At 52.9% G+C, this 20,389-nt stretch overlaps 1 protein-coding gene across 2 annotated transcripts; it reads right to left on the bottom strand.

Annotated features, from left to right (window-relative positions):
- Positions 1-1,486: 1,486 nt before the first annotated feature.
- On the bottom strand, positions 1,487-15,379 carry TRIM47 (tripartite motif containing 47). 2 transcript variants are annotated; one of them, XM_034790369.1, is made up of 6 exons: positions 14,543-15,376; positions 10,235-10,330; positions 8,970-9,200; positions 6,910-7,105; positions 5,869-5,943; positions 1,487-3,462 (listed from the first exon to the last, which is right to left on the bottom strand). In XM_034790369.1, exons 1-6 carry the CDS (start codon positions 15,233-15,235, stop codon positions 2,837-2,839), a joined length of 1,917 nt encoding a protein of 638 aa, XP_034646260.1. In that variant the 5' UTR covers positions 15,236-15,376; the 3' UTR covers positions 1,487-2,836. The 2 variants fall into 2 exon arrangements, with proteins under 2 accessions (XP_034646260.1, XP_034646262.1); XM_034790371.1 differs by lacking the exon at positions 8,970-9,200 and having other exon boundaries at positions 14,543-15,379.
- Between the last annotated feature and the right edge of the window lie 5,010 nt (positions 15,380-20,389).

Raw genomic sequence — 20,389 nt, 5'->3', positions numbered from 1 at the left:
CACTGGCTGGGATATTTTATAGTACTGGGAAGCAGATTAAGGGCCCAGAGCTGCTTCAGCAGAAGTCAATTGGAATTTAGCCTAAGTAAAGGGTTCAGGACTGCCCTCATAATGCCCACAGGAATATTTTGCTTTCCCAAATGCAACAGACCAACATTAAAAGTATCTGCAGAAGATGATGCTCATGATGCATATATAAATGGTTTACATGTTCCCTTTACATGTACCGTCACTTTGTTCAGGGGATTGGCAATGGGATTTGGGGCATTTCATCTCTGTGTCGCCAGTTCAAACCCATCCCATATTGAAAGCTGCTACCATCTGGATGGTTATTTGGTGGACTATGTGAAAATGAACTTGGTGGTCCCAGACCAGTTTTAGTGGACAGGTGACATGACAACGGGGGCGGGCTAGTTAGCAGTCTCACCGAAGAAGCCAAGAACTGAATGAACCTCTCACAGAAGCTAGAGACGGAAAAGTTCTACAGCATTCGTTCATCTACTCCATCTCCTGGCTAATGCGAGATTGTTCTGCACAGTATATTTTTTAGTCCTTTATCCAAACCACTTTTAAATAATTCAGCTGATGGGGTTGTGACATTGCACCCAATGTGATTTTATGAAAATATGCTAATGAGAATGAATATAATGTAACTGGAATATGCTTCATGCAAAAGGTCTCTTGTAAGGTATCATTACAAAGCTTATAATCTACTGAGTGTGTTCATCCTATTTGTATGAATGTATCATTCTTGTATCTGAAACTAGAAATATTAAATATAACTCTGAGGGCCGACTGTAATTATGCAAAGTGTGGGCCATTAATGGTGGTTTGGAATCTTGATGGCTCCCGTCAACCAGGACAATTGACTGTGGATGGCTCTATTTGCAGGCAGGCCTTCCTGTGAGTCAGGCTGGGAGGAATGAAGGTTTGGGGTCTTACAGTGACATGTGATCATGTCACCTGAACTGGAATCCATCTTTAACCTGGTGTTTTTCCATTGAGAAGGAGGGCTGGGAACCCAGAGGGACAAAGGATTCCCACCTTATGCAAAAGATATATAAGTGGGTGGAACAGAATAAGGGGGCGGGCATCATGAGAAATCCCCTAGCTACCACCTGAGCTGGAACAAGGGCTGTACCAGGACAAAGGATTGTGCCCAGACTAGGAAGGCATCCAGTCTGTGAAAGAAACTTATTGAAGCATCTCTGAGGGTGAGATTTTATCTGTATTCAGTTTTCTTACTGTATTAGGCATAGACTTGCGGGTTTTATTTTATTTTGTTTGGTAATTCACTTTGTTCTGTCTGTTACTACTTGGAACCATTTAAATCCTACTTTCTGTATTTAATAAAATCACTTTTTACTCATTATTTAACCCAGAGTATGTATTAATACCTTGGGGGAGGAGGGGCAAACAGCTGTGCATCTCTCTATATATCAGTGTTATAGAGGGCGAACAATACAGGGTAAAACAATTTGGGGTTTGGACCCCACTGGGAGTTGGGCATCTGAGTGTTAAAGACAGGAACACTTCTTAAGCTGCTTTCAGTTAAATCTGCAGCTTTGGGGCACGTGGTTCAGACCCTGGGCCTGTGTTGGAGCAGCCTAGCGCGTCTGGCTCAACAAGACAGGCTGCTGGAGTTCCAGCAGAGGCAGAAGTAGTCTTGGCACATCAGTTGGCAGCCTCAGGGGGTTTCTGTGATCCAACCCATCACAGGGGTCTTCCACCATTTCCCTTGGGAGACTATTCCACAAAAGAATAGATCTCGCCATTAAGAAGTTTCCCTGATATTCAACTTTCATTCTCCTTAATTTCATCCCATTCCTCCTAGTTATAGCCCTACTTACCACCTCTAGCAATTCTTCCTAAAATGCAGTTACATCCTTGTGCATTGGCGTCATGTTTCATCGTCATCCTGCAGCCAATCCAGGACTTCTTTTAATCTTTCCTCAACCAACCCATCCCTCCCACACCTGTAGTCATTCTTGCTGGTTTTCCCTGAATTCCTGTCTCCCTCTTTCTGGTGTGGAGGTGTGCTGGACTCAGTTGAGCATTCTAGGTGTGATCTCATTGGTGCTGGTCTATCACTTCCCTGCTTTGGGACATGAGGTGTCTTTAGGCACAGCATCCGTATGGCTTGGGGGGGCGCTCTCACTCTTAGATATGGGCCCTCCAGAATAAGGTTGAGGTACGCTGGTGGTTCAGTGTGCTGCTGTGTAGAGCATTGTATTTGTACAGCCCAGGCTGTACCTGCTGTTTTTAAAGCATTGTCTGGGAGGCGTTCGTCCAGAAAGCAGATTTTGAAGGCGTCGGGGGGCTAACACGTATTAAACGACCATCCCGCATTTACAGTGTGGAATAAGGCACAGAGCAGAGTAACTGTGGGATCATATGGTCGGAGCGGTCACTAAGATTATATCCCCTTGGTTAGAAATGGAGGGCTGGCAGGGATAGGCCATCATAAAATGCCCGGTTTTTAACGATAATAATAATAGCTAGCTCTTATCTATTGCTTTTCCTCAGTAGATCTCAAAGCACTTTACAAAGCAGGTTAGTATAATTACGCCCATTTTACAGACGGGAAAAATGAGGCACAGAGCGGTGACGTGACTTACCCACGGTCACCCAGTGGCAGAGCCAGAAACAGAACCCAGGTCTCCTGAGTCCCAGTCCAGGGCTCTATCCACTAAGAGGCGACTTCTGTTTGTTAACTCCTGGGTTACAAACAGCACAGGGCTAGAGTGGGTTGGCAGGGCTATTCCAGAGAGAAAACTATATAAGCCACGGTGCTGGTAAACAATTACAAGAGAGACTCCTGGGTCTTCTCTGCAAGTTACCTCCGCTTTAACACTGAAACACAATCTTTCTTCAACGGCCCAATCTGCATATGGGCATCTACGCTTTCAAGGAAAAAAGCTGGTTTGAGGTTATAAGCAAACAGCGATGGGAACTGGTGGTTGATCTTATTCTGGAAGGGGTCAAATTGGCCTTTTTTGAAGCGAGCAACCTTGAGCTGTTGGAGACACGTCATCTTGGTGTCCCTGACCCCATAGAAGGTCAGTGCCTTTTCTGAATACTCCAGGTACACCCCGATCGTGTGAAAGAAGGGCTGCTGGATAACGGATTCGAAGCCACCAAACCAGGCCACATAGTTCTGTCCATTCCACTGCAGGCAGCAGGATTTCTCGTTCCTCCCCAGGCGGCCTCTGTCGTAGGACTCCCGTGGGTTGAAGCCCTCGGCAATGACGCCGATGCTCACCCAGCCGTCAATGATTTCCACCTCCCAGTAGTAGTTGCCTCGGTTCATCAGGTTCTCGCCCAGCACCTGCTCGCAGTTGATGAACCTGGTTGGGCTCTCGGGGTAGCCGATGGGGGTCAATACTCGTTTGGCCCCTTTGGTTCCAAACATCTGGAGGAACTTGTCCGCGGTATCGCTGTCCAAATCGATGATGAAGGCAACTGTGCAGGAGGGGACAAGCAAACACAAAAGAGAGAATCAGAATCAAATTTAGCACAGAGCATCCCTTTCCCCTTTAGCCCCAAGTGGTGAGTTTCAGTGGCTAACGTTAACAGGTCTGTTTCTGTACTATCGCTCTCCAATATCTGGGCAGAGGCCTTTCCCACCCCTGGCCCAATGGCAATGAACACCAACTCAGCTGTTGATTGAAATCACCAAAGCTAAAGAGATGCGCCTTGGGGTATGTCTACACTACAAGCAAAGGTATGACTGTAGCATGCGGGAGGGGGATACCCGCACTAGCTTTACTCTAGCTAGCACAGGTAACCGTAGTAGCGTAGATGTGATGGCCCAGGCTTCAACACAGGCTAGCTGCTAAAGCAGGAGCCTGCTGGGGAGCCTGGTTGCTAGCCCATGCCGCCGTACGAGCTGGAGTAAAGCCAGTGCGGGTATGCACGCGCATGCTACAATCACACCTTCACTTGCAGCGGAGACATGCCCTTAGTACTGTGTCCTACTGGCTGCTGGATGGATCTGGCCTTTGTCTGATCATCAGGAGAATTCCAGAGCAGAGAGCCCTGCCCCCGAGAACTTCCTGCCACCCCAACCCCTCTAGGAATTCAACCCTGCATACAGAATCAAAAGCATTCCTGCTGATTGCAGCTAAAATACAGTGTCTGATCTGATGGTGCGTGTTAGGGTGATTAGCCACAGACTAAAGCAGCAGATTATTAGCAGGGCCAGAAACAACATGAAAGACTGGCTCTTTCTGTCTAGCAGAGCGGTTAAGAGGCGTATTCTGAATTTACCCCGCAGCAGTTTATCCATTAAGAGTTTCTTAATGCTGCAGAGAATTGCACATACTCAGCCCTACCCCCAAATAAATTGACCACATGCCCTTGCACTGAGCAGCTGAGCAGGTACCCACCATGGATACTGACTTTGAAAGAAGCAACAGATTTTTATGGCTGGTATTGTTCTCTAGGGCAGCAGGGGGCTGGAGGGACATGGAGGCAATGGGCCTCCTATCACTGAATACTGTAGTAATTGGCCCCGGAAGGATATTATCTAATCCCAAGGAATTTCTGTCTGGTCAGAAGAGGGTTATGGCCTGGGGTTGATGTTGATGTTGATGGATATTTATAAAACAGGAGTTCAGTTGGGATAGAGTACTGGCCACCCTCCCACGCACAGGAATAAGGCACAGTGTAGATCCACGAAGCCCAGGAGATCCAGCTTGCAAATCAGATGCAGAGGAGACAGGGGGAACAGAAGGTCCTTGAATTTCCAGCTGAATGAGGCGTTCATGGATTGGATCCATATCTGCACAGGCCCAACTTCCGTTGGGGAGCGTGACCAGCAGCAGCTCCTCCAAGAAGACTGAGGAGTACCTGTGGCACTTTAGAGACTAACACATTTATTTGGGCAAAAGCTTTCGTGGGCTAAAACCCACGAAAGTTTATGCCCAAATAAATGTGTTAGTCTCTAAGGTGCCACAAGTACTTCTCATTCTTTTTGCTGATACAGACTAACACGGCTACCACTCTGAAACCTGTCTCCAAGAAGACTGTTGACAGGCACTAGAAAATCGTCCTTGGATTTGTGAGTAAACGCATGTCTGCGTGAACAGGCGAGGAGCAGAAAATAAAACCAGGGGAAGAAAGCAGAGACCCATGGTAGTGTACAGGTGAGAGATGGCTCACTGGGAGGGATGCAAGCTCAATCTCTCTCCCCTCTCTGCGAGCTTGTGCTCCAGCAGCGCATGGTGGAGCACAGTCTGTCAGATCGAGTCTCTTTCGGTTCTACAGCTGGTCTTTGGGTGGCAGCTTGCCAAGCCCGGCACAGTGCTTTGAATATCAATCACACTGTCTGAATCAGGCAACTTTTCATTGTAACCTCTTCAGTTAGCCTGACTCCTCCTTGGGCTCTTTTGAGACAGAATTTTGTCCGGCTTTAACAACTTTATCTATTCAGCAACCGAATTAGCCACCTGCCTGAAGCCATCAAACTGGTTCAAAACAGAGCGTGGAATTAGTGTTATTTTGATTACAAGTTATTTGACTCCAGAGGTTCCGAGCTAATTAAACAGAGGATCAAATTCATCTGTGACTGAATTAAGTGGAAAGGGCTTTACGTGCAACAGCGTCTTGGCTAGGTCCCCCATGACTGGTTTGGCAGAGCTACACATAGGCTGAGTTTTTAAGACTTTAGCTGGAAGGCAAATGGACTCCCTTTATTAGCTGTATGGTATTTATCCCAACAACATGGACCGGACCCTGCCAGGGAGCAGACATACAAATGCAACTGCCAGTACAGAAAGTTTACATGTCATCAGTGTTTTGAGCAGAAAGGGGAAATGCAGCAACTGGCCTTAGCAACAGAAGCCAAAACAAAGGTCAGGGTCTTACATTTCAGGAAATAGTCTCTTGTCTCCAAGCAGGCTGGATTGTTTGATTTGTCCGAAGGTTGGGGCTCAGCGACTGCTGCAAGGAGAGGAATAAAAGGCGTCACCATCGAGCTATATAAACAGCAAAGCCAACAAAGCCCCCGTGAACGGATGCTGTGTGAATCTCAGAGGGAGGTGCAAAGCCCTGGGCCTCACACCTCAGGGTACATCGTGCTGCTCCTGCATTTAAAAATATAAAACCAAGAGCAAAAAAGAAATGTCCCTGGGACTCTACAACATTCATGCAGGTTCCTGTGACAGATGGTCCTGCTGCTGCACTGCCAGCCAGCCAACAGGGGGCACTAACAACCCAACCCCATGTTCCTAGGCTGAGGCCAGTACACAGTATACACAATACAAGGCAGATCCCTGTTGGACTGGGCTTAATGGCAGGCAATGGCCACATGTGTTCCGCAGGAGGAGACGGGCGTGGCTGGGAAGGGAATGATTTTGATGGGTCTCCAGGAGAATTACAAACAACGGGGAGTTGAACTAGTCATTAAAAGCTAAAATGGAGCTGCCCGAGTCTGTCTGAAACTCAACCAGCAGCTTCAGCTTCCCCCTCCCCTGCCAGGACAGAGAGTCCGGGAATGAAGTGGTAGGTCTGTGTTCAGAGGAGACAAGTCTCCCTTTCATGGGACGCCACTTGGGGGGAGTTCCCCAAACCGCCCGGCCACACCTAGCTCCAAGCCTGTTTGTTGCCTTCTGATTTTCTAGTCGCTGTGGAAACTTCATAAAACCCCCCCGAGCGAGACGTGAGCCCAGACGGCAGAGGCTGACTGAGTGGCTGATTATGCAATTGCACAGTTTCCAAGGCTGTCGGGACGGGTAGGGAGCGCTTCACGGCTCTGCCCTGGGGGTGCTGGCTTCTCACATTCATTTGCTAGTTATAAAAGTTAAACAGGGACTCTCAAGAGCCTCAGTGCTCCTTGTGCACACTGGGGAGCAATATAAACCTCGGCCCACACACCCAGGGGCTAGCCCACGGTGGCTAAATACACACCTTCTTGCATCCCATGGAAACCAGACTCTTCATACCCCTTCCCCAGCAATTGGTCCCACTGGTTCTTGCATGCAGTCACCAGCAGCTCCTTCACGGCACACACAGCCTGGCTGGACTTGGTGAAGCTCAGTTCCTTCTGGAAGCTTGGACATAGGGAACTCTTTTCCTCAGCTGCTATTTTTAAGGTCTGGAACTCCTGAGCCAAGGATACAGGGATCAAGAGCCTGCAAGAATCTTGGGCTGCGTCTTGTTCCACCACCACACCCCTTCCCAAAACACTAGTGCAGTGATTGTTCCCAGGACCCAGCATGAAGACAGACATGCAACAGGGAGGGAACGACTTCTCTGGCCATGTGTTCCTTAGTCAGTTTCAAATCTGACTCAAGAATATCACATACAACAGTATCTCCTCCCACCAAGGACTATTGTGGCGCAGTGGAAGCGTGCTGGGCCCATAACCCAGAGGTTGATGGATCAAAACCATCCTCTGCTATTTAGGGGGGAGGGATAGCTCAGTGGTTTGAGCATTAGCCTGCTAAACCCAGGCTGTGCGTTCAATCCTTGAGGGGGCCACTTAGGGATCTGGGGCAAAATCAGTACTTGGTCCTGCTAGTGAAGGCAGGGGGCTGGACTCAATGACCTTTCAAGGTCCCTTTCAGTTCTAGGAGATAGGATAGGATATCTCCATTTCCACAGCTGAGGTGCTTGAGGATCGCTCGCTCTGAAGAGATTGCCTCCATGCTAGGGGCTGCTTTGTGCATGCCCACAATAGCTGCCCATTATTTTTCCCCCCTTTAACTTTCCAGTGAGTGGCAAGAGGCGAGTTAGTTCACATACAACCCAGTATCAAACTCACTGTAGTGACCTTTAATTACGGGCCTGAGCCGAGGGCGTCATTTGCATTATTTTTTTTCCCAACAACTCTCCCTCTTCACCTCCTATTTCCATTCACCTGCTACCTGATTAACATGCCCTTAGGAGTCACAAGTCTACAGGCTTTGTCCCCACACTGCTGCATTGCAGATCTGAACCTGCTATTATGCATGTGTAACACCAACAGACCCTGATTGTCAGCAGGCACAATCGAACCTGGGACCTCTGGAGCTCAGTGCATGAGCCTCTCTCTACTGCATGAGCTAAAAGCCACCTGGCTGTTCGCTAAGGCTGTAGAGCAGACTCATTAATCTCTAAGGGGTCTCGGTGCCACTACATGGGACAGAGCACCACACCCAGGAGGTGCGTGGGTTACACATGCGCTGTCACATACCAGTAGGGATCACTGACATATTCTAACCTTTGCCAGCTCCTGGGCCCTTGTTCTTCACAGAGTCATGCCCTCAGTTATAATGAAGGTTCAGTGTTAACAATAATTTGGTAAGTATCTAGCTATGTACTTGGTGCAGGTCAACATGCACTCCCAGCGTCTCACTGCTCCCAGCACCCAGGCGCTCCCAGCTCCCGCTGCTGACAGTGAACCTCTGCTCCATCTGCTCCCTGTGTCCGTCTGTCTTCCATTTGCAACATGAGCGTGGGCAAGTTGCTCACTAGCAACCTGACCCAAAGCCCACTGAAGGCAATGGAAAAACACCTGTTGCTTTCAGTGGGCTTTGGGTCAGATCCTGATTGAATAATGGATTAGCCAAGAGCTGCACTGCAGTTTGGAGGGAGAGGGGCTTGGAAGTGTCATGTTCCAGCCATGGCTGGCTCCAGCGTTTTTGCCACCGCAAGCGGCGGGGGGAAAAAGAAGCTGCGATCGGCAGCACTTCGGCGGCAGCTCTACCGCCGCCGCTTCATTCTTCGGCGGCAATTCGGCGGCAGGTCCTTCCCTCTGAGAGGGACTGAGGGACCCGCCACCGAATTGCCACCGAAGAGCCGTACGTGCGACCCCTTTCTGTTGGCCGCCCCAAGCACCTGCTTGCTGCGCTGGTGCCTGGAGCCGGCCCTGGTTCCAGCTCCCCAGGTCCACAGGAAGCGCTAGCGGAGATCAGTACCTCCGGTCATTTGTGATTTTTAACCCTGCCCCAGCGCTTGCTCCGCTCCTGGCGCCAGTCCCTGCGCACCTGTAGGAAGTAAATGGTATCCGTGCTCGGAACCCTCTCCAGGTTCTGTCTGCACTGAGCCAGCTTGGCACGCTTCTCCTCCTTCTGCCGGAGATCTGCTTCAGCCTCAAGCAGCATGGATCGCTCGCCATCCTCGATGAAGCCAGTCACCTCTTTCTGGAAGGTCACCAGAGCTCTGGATGCTTCATCAAAGAGCCTGCTGACCTTTTCCTTCTCCTTCAGGGCGGCGCTCTACGCACACAAAGACGGGCATCTGCATTATTAGTAATCAGCTTTCCCCTTTCTATAGCTCAGTTCAGGGAAGGATCTCAGAGCTCTTTACAAACAGCAGCAGTTCATTAAGATCTTGCCTGTACTGGGGTTTTCGGCACTAATGGAGCTGCACCGGCGCAAACCACCACTTGTACTAGGGCACCGTGCTTACATGAAGGGTCTGCACGGTGCAGCTGAACTGGTGCCAAAAAATGCACCCCAAGCAGTGTAGACATGGCCTATGCCACACCCCACCCCTCTGAGGTCGGCGGTTGTTACTGCCCCCATTTTATACAGGGAGAAATGGAGGCACAGAGAGGTGACGTGAACCAAGGTCAGACAGGGAGGCAGGTGTAGAACCCAACAGACCCCACTGTGCCCCTTTGTGTTTCCATGGAGCATGGTTGCACTTGTCCAACACGTTTCACTTTGATCACCTCTCTCCACAGGAAATGGCAGTTCAGCACCTTCCCTCAGGCTGCGCTTTGCTGTCCCATGCAGAGATGCAGTTCATGCCAAATCCACGGTCTGAAATGTGGAGCAGGCAGGACACCTCCCCAGATGGGAGCAGAAAGCTAGGTGAACCGTAGAGGCGAATGGGTGACAGACACGCAACCCTGGAGTATAATCAGCCTGCTGAAAGCTTAGGAATGTGGCTGCCATGGGGACTGACAGGGCTAAAGGAAATACCTCCCCAGCTGAGTTCCTCCAGGGGAGCAACCTCAGTCCCAGAAACGGTTTCCTCAGGGGCAGTATTTCCTATCCTGACAACATTCCAGATTGGGGGCCAGGTATCGGGTCAGACAGCCGCCATGCTTTCCCAAAGCACGTGAGCACTCCCGAACTGGGAAGAGCTGCCTCTAGCAGAAGTCTCTCCGAAGTTGCTCTGGGTTCTAGGGGGGCTCGCCGGGGCATTTGTTAGAGGACGCAGTTCAGAGGGAAGGTGGAAGGGAGCAGGAAATGCTCCAAGCTCAGCTCAAGCCCTGGGCAAGGTGAGGACAAAGTCATCTTACTTTGATGAGCTCCACGGTCTTTCTGGTCTGCGCGACGGTGACTCCCAGCTCGTCCAGCTGGTTCTCCACGCAGCTCAGGATTTTGGGTCGCTGGGCCTTGAAAACAAAAAGGATGAAAACAGCCCTGCTGAAAGGTGCGTTAGCTGCCATACCCGGGTTGCGTTCAGAACCTGAGCCTTCCAAACGGGTGTGTCTTATACACATCACCTGTAGGGAGCCACAGCACTCGCTCCATAGCGAATGTTACAAACCCTTTTTCATGATAACCCTTATTTTTCACATCCACCCCTCTAAATTCTGTAAATAAAAACCAACTGAGCTGAAAATCGGGAGGATGCCTCTGAGGCCAAGGCAGAACTTTTCTACCAAATTTCAGGCAAATCAAACAGGGGATTCCAGAATTATGGGCCCCCAAAATCAAGCAGGCGGTCAGTTTGCAAATGCTTAGTCCTTCCTTAGTCCTCAAATTGCAGCAGAGACACAGACATCAATGGACTCTGCCTTCCCTTGAGGTTCGAGCGGCCAGGGAGACACGGGAGAGATTTGGAGTTCTTTTCTAGACTAACAAAATCCCAGAACTGTGGGGCTGGAAGGGACTTTGAGAGGTCAGCATTGTGCACTGAGGTAGGACCAGCTGTGACAGGTGTTTGTCCAACCTGTTTAAATGAGCCGCTCGCTGCGAGCAGGATTCAAACTTGTGCCAACCCTATTGGCTTTCATGTCCAACACTGCAAGCTTCCAAGATCACACAGCTCGCCCAACTGGATGGGGCATTTCACGGACCCAATGGACACCCGTTACGCCAGTCACACCTTCATGCCCCCTATTACCCACCGCTGAACACTATGTGCATCTTCAGCACCTTGCAGGGTGGGTAACTCACCACGCAGGGTGTTCCACTCTACTTCTGTGCTCATTGGCTTAATAGCTTAACATGGGGCATGGAGGGGAGGGCCACACCTATTGGCAGAGGCAGAGATGGGACATCATGCTCATTGGCATTGATGTGGGGGGGGGTCAGGGAGGCTGTGTGGATGGGTAGAGCGAAAGGGGCATGCAGGAGGTAAGGGGTACTGTAGTTAGGGAGACAGGGAACCATCTCTGCCCCATCCCAACCAGGTCCCACTGCACAGATCCCCCACCCCCACATTTGAACTGGTGAGTCAGACCGGGACTGGCAGCTAGGGCATGAGGATATTTACTGGAGTTGAAGAGGGGGCATTTCTGGGGGGTGTGTGTGTGTGGATGGAAGGGCAGAGATGGCTCCCCCAACAGCAATCTCTTCCTGCTTCCCCCCACCCAACTGACCCATGTCCTGCACATCTAGGACTCTTATTGGGCCTCCTATTAATGCCCCCCAGGGTGAGCAGGGCTATGGTGGCATATGAGGGAAAGAGGGTTGGGGGCAGGTGGGTGCCGAAGGAGCAGGAGAAAGCAAGAGGGCACTAGCACTGTCCCAACAGACCTGCAAGGACTCACCAGGCAGGGGAGTCACTCTGTTCCAAGTGTCCTATTGGCCCCATCTCCCTTAGACCCCACCCCCGTCCTTTGCTACCTCCCACTTTAACAACAGAAATTCAAATGCAAAAAACTTTGTTAAACATGGAGCAACGGCTGCAGCCTCACAGCAGTGTAGTGAGCTCCCCATCCCCTTCCAGAGCAGGGACGAGACATTCCTCAGCATCCTTCCAAAGGGGAGAGGACTGCTCCCGAACCTCAAAGGTTGGAAAACAAAGGAATGCTGTGTAAAGGCCCCTGCGCACCCCTTACAAGAGTGTCAGCTTCACCACAACACACATTAGAACATGTGCAGCTGTGCTGGATGTGTTGGAAGCATCACCTTAACTCTGCATTGCCTGGTGTTCTAATGGTTGCAGAGTGTGTTGTGTCCTCAGGCCAAAATGAACTTGTAAAGGGCATGAGGGGGCGGGACATTGACTCCACATTTCCTGGGTGTCTGAGGTTTGAATTCTGGGAAGAAGGCTCTCCCCTTCATGAAGGTTGCGAGGGGCACAGTACGTGGCTGCAGCCACAGATGCACATAAGCAACGTTCATGGTGTTTGGATAGACATCGGCCTGGGAGAGGCGCATTGAGAGCAAGGCACACTGTGCTGTCGCCTGATGAAGGGAAAAAGCCAGCCACACGCCAAACCATACCAACAGCACGGCACACGCCAGTGGCTGAGAGCATAAGGAGACCAGCGCATAGGAGAGATCTTACCCTGGAAGCTGCAGAACCCCATGGGAGGGAGCGAGGAGGGTCAACGAAATTGACATTGACACAGTCCAGGCTGTTTACGGCAACTTCAGATCCCAGTGCAGCTGCCCGATACCTCTTCCCCAGAAGCTGACCCCACCCTCCTCCATTGCCAGATACCATCTTGGACTAACCTTCCTGATGCCTGGGTGGTGGTGAAGCATGACCCTTAGCATTACCAGGCCCCCTTTCCCATCCCTCAAGCCAATCCACTGTGAGTAGTTACATTAATATTAATGAGCCAACCCTGTCCAGTAGATTGTGCCTCCAATATGATCTGCCTTAAACATGCTAGATCCGGTGGGCAGTGTACTGTTTGCCTAAGGCTGGCAGCTCCTCGGAGATCCTGCCTTCCTGTGTGTTCTCCACAGTGCAGATCACACCGATGGCACTCAATAATAAAGGCAAGAGGATTTCTCTGCAGCAGGAGAGTGGCCTCAAGAACCAGATGAAATAGCATGTGTTAATTCCAGGCTGGTACTCCCCACTATAAATCAGGTCTGTGATCACCTAGGTTTGCCTCTACCAGCTACGCCCACTCAGAGCTTCCTAGCACCAGCGGGAATCAGACTCCGATCCATCTGCTGCAATAGCACAGAACCCCTGCCACTTGAGCTGAAGGAGACTCCCCATTAAGTGTTAGCGGTATAAGAGCCATAACACAGACACTTCAGCAACTCTGATTCTAACCAGTAGAGGGCAGTGGCCATTAGCCAGGTCATGGCAACCTCCTCTCTGGCTTTGGGAACTTCTCCCAACTACTGCAGATGAGCCAGAATGAAACTGACAGCTCAAGGAAACCTTGTGGGTGAGAATTTGGTAGATGAGTCAGGCCCATCTGGGAACGGGAGTGATGGAAAAATCCCTGCCGACAGAACACAAAAGACGAATGGAGCAAGGAATGGAATCTGGGAATGGAGCCAAAAGAAATAAAGGACCTGATTTAAGATACTGTGGGAAAGAGACACAAGTGGACAAATTGCTCCCAGGTTTAATTCAAGTGAAGGCCATGGAGTGAGGCCAGGGATGGATTTGGCCCAGTACGTCCCAAAGGAACCTGCATATGCCCAGACTTTTGTTTCTGCCTCCTCCCCAAACCCACACATAATCAGTTACATTACCAGATCTCTTGCATGTGTGTAATCTGGCAGCCCAGACGGAACCCTTTGTAGCAGTCCGGTTAAACTGTTATTTTTACATAAAAACATCTTGTCAGTGGATTTTCCAATGCGGCTTTCCCCCCGCCTGGCTGCAGCTCCAGGGAATTGCAGAGAACAGAGCACCATTTTCAAGTTAACAAGCACAGAGTGTTCTGGGATCTTGACACCTTTTTTCCCTTCCTTCTCCCTCCACTGGCAAAATCCTACCTTGATTGTTAAGCACTACACTATGAAACTGACTATGCCATAGCACTGTGATTTAACAGGGTTGGGGACTTTGGTCCTACATGTGTGCACGGGGCCAAACCGTGTTCCCAGCTTGGAAAACAGACAACCCCCTCCCCAACCCAAGCTTTAGCCCATCACTCAATTTATATTTCAGTCCTGGACTCCCTGCAGACAGATCTCCCAATGCCCTTTAATCCTGCCCTGCAGCATCACTGATATTCCAGTCCTGGGATGCCTCTCCAAAAAAGCTCTGTGATATCCTTCATTCCTGACCCTGCCTCTCAATGCTGGTATCAACTAAACGGATCTGCTGATGCCCCTCAATCCTGACCCACAGCCTCTCTGCTATTCATACCTGCAGCTCTACCGATGCCCCCGATGCACAGCATCCTGCTATCCCAGCCCTGCGCTCCCCCCCAGTTCTGCCAATGCTCCTCAATCCTGACCCAGGCCTAGGCTCCCCCCACCCAGCCCTACCGATGCCCCTCAATCCTGACCCACAGCCCCCTGCTATCCCAGCCCTGATGCCCCTCAATGCAACACTCCCTGCTGTCCTGGCCCTGGGGAGCAAACCCCACAAGGGTCTGGGCACCCAGCGTGGCGAGGGCTGTTCAGAGAGGTAGAAAGATCCTCCCCTAGCCCCTTCTGTGCCCCCACCTTACCTCCTTGTGCTCCCGCTCCACCTCCACCGCCACCACCTCGTGGCTCCGGTGCTCCTGGCCCTGGCACAGCTGGCAGATGCAGGTCTGGTCGGTGCGGCAGAAGCTCTCCAGCGGCCGGAGGTGCAGCTTGCATAGGCTGTCCTCGATGCGGCGCAGCGGGGGCACCAGGCGGTGGCCCTGGAAGGCCGGGCTCCGCAGGTGGGGCTGCAGGTGGGGCGGGCAGAAGGAGGCCAGGCACACCAGGCAGGACTGGGCCGCCGTGGCCCGCTCGCCCTCGGGGCAGACATCGCACAGCACCCCGTCCTCCTGCGCCGCCTCCGGCTCCTGTCGCTGGGGGGCGCCGCCGGGCTCCGACGGGCCGGGGGCCTCCTCCTCCGGGGGCGCCGGCGGGGCCATGGGGCTGCGGGCGCGGGGCGGCGGCTGGCGGAGCTGGAGTAGCTCGCACAGCGTGTGGTTCTTGCGGAGCTGGAGGTCGGCCGGGAAGGGCTCCTGGCACAGCGGGCAGCGGGGGGCGCCCTGCCCGCCGCCCGCCCCGGCCCCCGGGCGGTGTCTGTGCGCCCCCAGGCAGCCCAGACAGAAGTTGTGGCCGCAGGGGATGGTGACCGGATCCTTCAGGGTGTCCAGGCAGATGGGGCAGCCGAAGGGGGAGTCCTGCGGGCTGGGCAGGCTGCCGCCGGCCGAGCCGTTCTCCATGCTGCTCGGGCGAGCTGCTCCCTGCGAGTGCGAGGGACTGGGGGACTCGCCAGCCGGGAGCAGGGCGGCCAGCTCCGCCCAACAGGAACTGGTGTCAGAGCGGTAGCCCTGGGGCCGGCACCGGGGTAGCGTGACCAGACAGCAAGTGTGAAAAATAGGGGTGGGGGGTAATAGGAGCCTATATAAGAAAAAGACCCCAAAATCGGGACTGTCCCTATAAAATCAGGCCATCTGGTCACCCTACTCCGGGGGGGACGGGGTGCAGAATCCCCAAGAGAAACGGTTGTGGGGGGCAGGCCCCTGCAGCGGGGATCCCCCAGGGACCGTGACATGGGGGTGCCCCCTGCAATGGAGATTCCCTCAGAGACAGTGACATGGGGGTACCCCCTGAAGCAGGGATCCCCCAACAGAAAGTGACATGGGGAATAGCAATAGCCCCCTCCATTAGGGATCTTCCAGAGTAAGTGACATGTTGGTACCTCCCCACCCCCCAGCAGGGATCCCCAGGAGAAAGTGACCTGTGGCACAGCCCCCTCCAGCAGGGATCCCCCCCACAGTGCACTCACTGACAACATTTTTGGGGGGGAGGATTAAACTAACCTTTTATTTAAGTGTCAGAACAGAGAATTCTTTCCTGGGTGTCTGGCTGGTGAGTCTTGCTCACATGCTCAGGGTTTAGCTGATCACCCTATTTGGGGTCAGGAAGGAATTTTCCTCCAGGGCAGATTGGCAGAGGCCTTGGAGGGGTTTCGCCTTCCTCTGCAGCGTGGGGCATGGGGTCACTTGCTGGAGGATTCTCTGCACCTTGAAGTCTTTAAACCACAAGTTGAGGACACAGGTCATGGGTTTGTTACAGCAGTGGGTGGGTGAGATTCTGTGGCCTGCGTTGTGCAGGAGGTCAGACTAGACGATCATAATGGTTCCTTCTGACCTTAAAGTCTATGAATTAAAAAAAAAAAAAAAAATCAGAGCAAGTTTCCTCCCCACCAAACCCTCTCTCCATCACCAAAGACGAGTGACTCTCCTTCCCCTAGAGAGGAGGGTTTCAGAGCAACCTGGGACACATTGGCTTTACAGGCCCATTGTCATGGACAGAGGCTGTTTTTCTGTTCTGTGTGGGTACAGCTCCTAGCACAGTGGGGCTGTGAGCCATGACTGGGCTCCTAGGTGCTGCCTTAATACAAATAATAGCAGCAAGTGTCATGGTGACTCAGAGAGGCCATGCCCCTGCAAAAACACATTGTGAGCAGTCCCTCTGGAGTTAATGGAACTATATGCACCTGGAGGATTTGGCTTGGCCATCACTGTTAGTAGGATTCGGGGTTGTGTATGGGGTTTTGGACACATCTGCTCACAACTGCTTGCTCAGAATCCACCATTTTCAGCCCATTAAAATAAAATCTGCATCAACCTACCTACAGCCCCGGGAGCAATGCACCGCGTCTCCCATGGGATTCCTCACATGCCTCCAGTTGCTCATGTGCGTAAGAGTTTGCGAGGTTGGATCCCAGCCCAGGGTAGTTACACGGTGCCAGTCTCTGTAATTTCTATGTGCTGGATTCCAGTGACTAGGCCAGCCATCGTTATCAGGCCATTTTTATTTCTCTAGTATGAGGTCAGTTGTATAAATATCTTTTGCTGGACAGTCAGTTTTATGTGTGTTTGCTTTTAAGGTTTGAAAACGCCATGCCCCTGGTTGACTTCGAAGCAAGCAGAGCAATGAGACACAGGCCTTTTCCTTCTCGTGTTACCCCAAACCCTTCCTGCTGGGGGCATGCTCTGGCCACTAGATGAGACAGATTCCTTCCCTCCTTCTCTCAGTCAGCCCCCTGGCCTGCCGGCTCGCATACCCCAGGCCAAAATCACTGCTGGCAGAGGCGGGTGCTGCTCCGTTGAAGCCGCTAGGCTGCCAGTGTTGAATATGGCCGTCTGCTATTCATGTTCTTCAGAGCATGGGAGCCAGGCTGACAGGGGACAGTGCAGCGTCAACAGGGGGCAGGAGGCAAATGGCCAGCCAGTATCAGGACGGGTACCCCCTTCCATGGCTGCTCCAGATGCTGCCCAGGTGAAGGGAGTTGGGCAGGGGCTCTGTGGAGAGCCAGAGCTATGGGGCAGTACCCAGGCTAAGGAGCTGGGTGATTTGCTGCCTAACTTTCGTCCTCCTGAACAGGGAAAAATAAAAGCTATATGGAGACCTGGGTTCCCGAAATTCTGCCACTCCTCCACCCCTTGCAGCCCAGCTCTCCCTGCAGGACAGAGCCTCCCTCCCAGCCTTTACCCTAGCTGACCCATTTTCCTCCCACCCGAGTCTTTGAGCTTCCTTCCAAGTCAAGCAGCTGTGCCTCTCCTGGCAGTTGGCCAGCAGCAACCAACTGGGACAGTCCCTGCTACTCTCCCTTCTGCTCTGCCAAGCCCTGCCTGCCCAACCCTGGGGCCCACCTCTGCGAGGGAGCGATCAGACATTGACATGGAAGCATGACCGTGGATGGAAAGCTGGAGAGGAAAGGGTTTGCAGCAGGGGCTGCTTGAAGTGGGCACGGATGGGGCAGTAGGGGCCTAGTGACCAGGGCCGGGTCCAGGCACCAGCTGAGCAAGCTGGTGCTTGGGGTGGCAGATTGTTTGAGGCGGCATTCCGCCCAATCCTAGGGCGGCACGGTCGCCTTTTTTTTTTTGTTCCGCTCCGGCAGCCCTGTAGGAGGCGGCGACGCGGAGAACCAGAGCGCCCTGCAGGGCAGTCCTCTTCCTTCCCTCCCCGCCGACCAGAGCGGAGCCCTCGTGGCAGGCGGTGGCGTAGCGGGTGGGACTGCGTGGCAGCGCCCCTGCTGTAGCCCTGGCCGCCCCTTTCTCTCTCTCCCCCGCCCGCTTCCTCCCTCCCCCGCCTCCCCCAGCCAGTCCCCCTGCACCCGCGCTCCGGCCGCACCACAGGTTTTTTCTTTTTGTTTGTTTGGTTTGCTTTGTCGTTCAGGCCGCCCCTTTTTTTTAAATTTGTTTTTGCTTGGGGCGGCCAAAAAGCCAGAGCCAGAGCTCACCCTTTTCCTGCCGACTCCCTTCCTCCCATGCCGATCCAGTGGGATGCCCCAATCTCCACAATTGGATGGGGGGGTGAGAAAGGAGCACTAACCCAAGAGGGAAACAGGTGGGGGAAACAGGCTGGTCAAAGAAGGAAGCTGAGGCAAGGAGGGGAATCTGAATTCAGTCTCAGCTTTGTCTGCAAACCCACCTCACTGGCCCAAGCCATGGGGCTGTTCGAGGAGTTGCCCTGAGGCAGAGCAACATCTTCCCCGGGCAGGCAGCAGCCCAGGGGGTAGTGCCAGGGCTCAGAGTGGCACGGTCTGGGACGAGCTTGTGGCCCAGGAAGCATCTTTCCTGAGCAGGACACGTTTGCCAAGCGGGCTGGGTGAGGGTGTGATCAGTGGCCCCAGAGCCACGGGGGATGGGTTTGGGACAGGTGTGTAGGGAATATGGACAGAGGGGGGGTTATAATGGACTGTTTGGGAGCTAGGAGACAGGGCGTAGCTGCCTTGTATTTATGCACAGACATGGCATGGCTCAGGGAGCGGCAAGGCACGTTTCCTCACTCATGGCCTCTGTCCACTGTGAGGTAGGGGGGAGACAGTGTTCAGGCTTCAGGCCTTCACCATCTCCAGTGAGGCTGCCAACACGGGCACCAAGTCACGCCAGCTGCGGTGGTGGTATTTTGGGATGTGGCTGTGGATACCTGTCCGCAGGGAACTGGATCAAGGTCAAACTCATTTCAAACAGGGCAGCTGGAGAGGCAAATTACCTGTGGGAGTCCAGCAGCGACAACAGAGTCATTGGGCCAAATCCACTCCTGGTGTAAAGTGGATGTGGACCAGGGGACCTCCCTGGAGATTTAGTGCATCAATACTTCCATGAGCCTCTCTGTTGAGCATCACCGAGGGCCGTGGTACCAGACACCCTCTAGTAGCAGGAGAGCAACAAATCTTTATCCTGGGAAAGGTACCGAGACAATGCCCCCTAGCGGTCACTTCAACCACGTGGCTGGGAGGTGAAGCTGTGGAGGATGGGGATGAGGGGCAGGCACAGAGCAACGCTTGGCAGACTGGGCTGAGCGGCAGGCAGGCTCACAGCTAAGGAACGCTGGGCATGGTCGGCCATTGCTTCCAACCGCTCTGTGGCCTGTCAAAGCAGGATAACAGCACCGGCACTACACGACGCTCCCCTGCCACCCAGCAAGGCACAGCTTCACCCTTCAGCACAGACTAGTTCGAGTGATGGGGAAGAGCAAAGTCCTGGCCAGTTAAAGGAACAGCCCCATGCTGCCCGGTGCAGGGGCTGCTGGAGAGGGTAGTTGGTTTGTGGGGTATAAGTTTCCTTTTTTTTTAAACTCTTACGTTTCCAAACCACGTTGGCTGAAACATTCATCTCCCTAGGGGACTGAATCAGACAAGACAAGGACACACACAGAAGGGATGGGACGGGACTCCTGGGGAGGCACATGGCCAGGCCAGGGGTATGGGAAGCTCGCCTACTGCTGCCCACACTGGGTCTGTTTTGTGGATAGCTAGAATTTCCTCCAGTCTGCCTTCTGTCAATCCAGCACCTTTCACCAGACCTGAGCTCCCAGGCAAACTCTCACAGCATAAGAAAACAGAGCTTTATTCCAGAGGGGAACAAGTAGAACCCAACCATGGGAATTGACTGTCCGCAGAGCAGAGGAAAAAGTCCGCTCTCCTCTCATCTCCCCACCCCAACTGTGCTCTGAATGTTCTGAGGCCTGGCGCGAGAACAGCCCGGCATGTTAGAAAGGGGCCAGACTGAAATCTCTTCTTGGAACCATCCCGGAACATGGGTGGTTTGGGGAAAGTGGTTAAGAGTTTGCAATACCAGAGTAACCACCTCCTCAGCCCTCTACAGCACGTTGGTGAAGGGCCTGTCCCACTGGCATCTCCTCCAATAAGCTAAGAGTGTCTTAGCAAGGACACAGAAGCACCGACTTTGTGATTTCTCTGGGGGTCCTGGACTCCCACTCCAGTCCTTCCCCCAAACCTCTCTCCCACCCTGCCTCTTCCCACTTCCCACCCCGTTTTGCCTGCTCCCCCGCCTCTTCCTGCCCCCGCTCCTCCCCAGTGCCTCCTGCACACCACTGAACAGCTGATCAAGGCGGGCGGG

The sequence above is a fragment of the Trachemys scripta genome, chromosome 14 (genome assembly GCF_013100865.1).
Source record: "Trachemys scripta elegans isolate TJP31775 chromosome 14, CAS_Tse_1.0, whole genome shotgun sequence".
Lineage (NCBI taxonomy): Eukaryota > Metazoa > Chordata > Testudines > Emydidae > Trachemys > Trachemys scripta.
Note: the sequence above shows the minus strand (reverse complement) of the source record. Positions and strands in the feature narration are given on the sequence as shown.

What these genes read in the sequence shown, in the direction of transcription:
- TRIM47 (XM_034790369.1), bottom strand. Translation starts at nt 15,235, where the DNA reads ATGGAGAACGGCTCGGCCGGCGGCAGCCTGCCCAGCCCGCAGGACTCC. An exon ending in TTTCCATGGGATGCAAGAAG is followed by an intron (nt 5,944 to 6,909) that starts GTGTGTATTTAG and finishes CTCTCCTTGCAG; the next exon opens with CAGTCGCTGAGCCCCAACCT. An exon ending in AAGAGACTATTTCCTGAAAT is followed by an intron (nt 3,463 to 5,868) that starts GTAAGACCCTGA and finishes CCTCCTGCACAG; the next exon opens with TTGCCTTCATCATCGATTTG.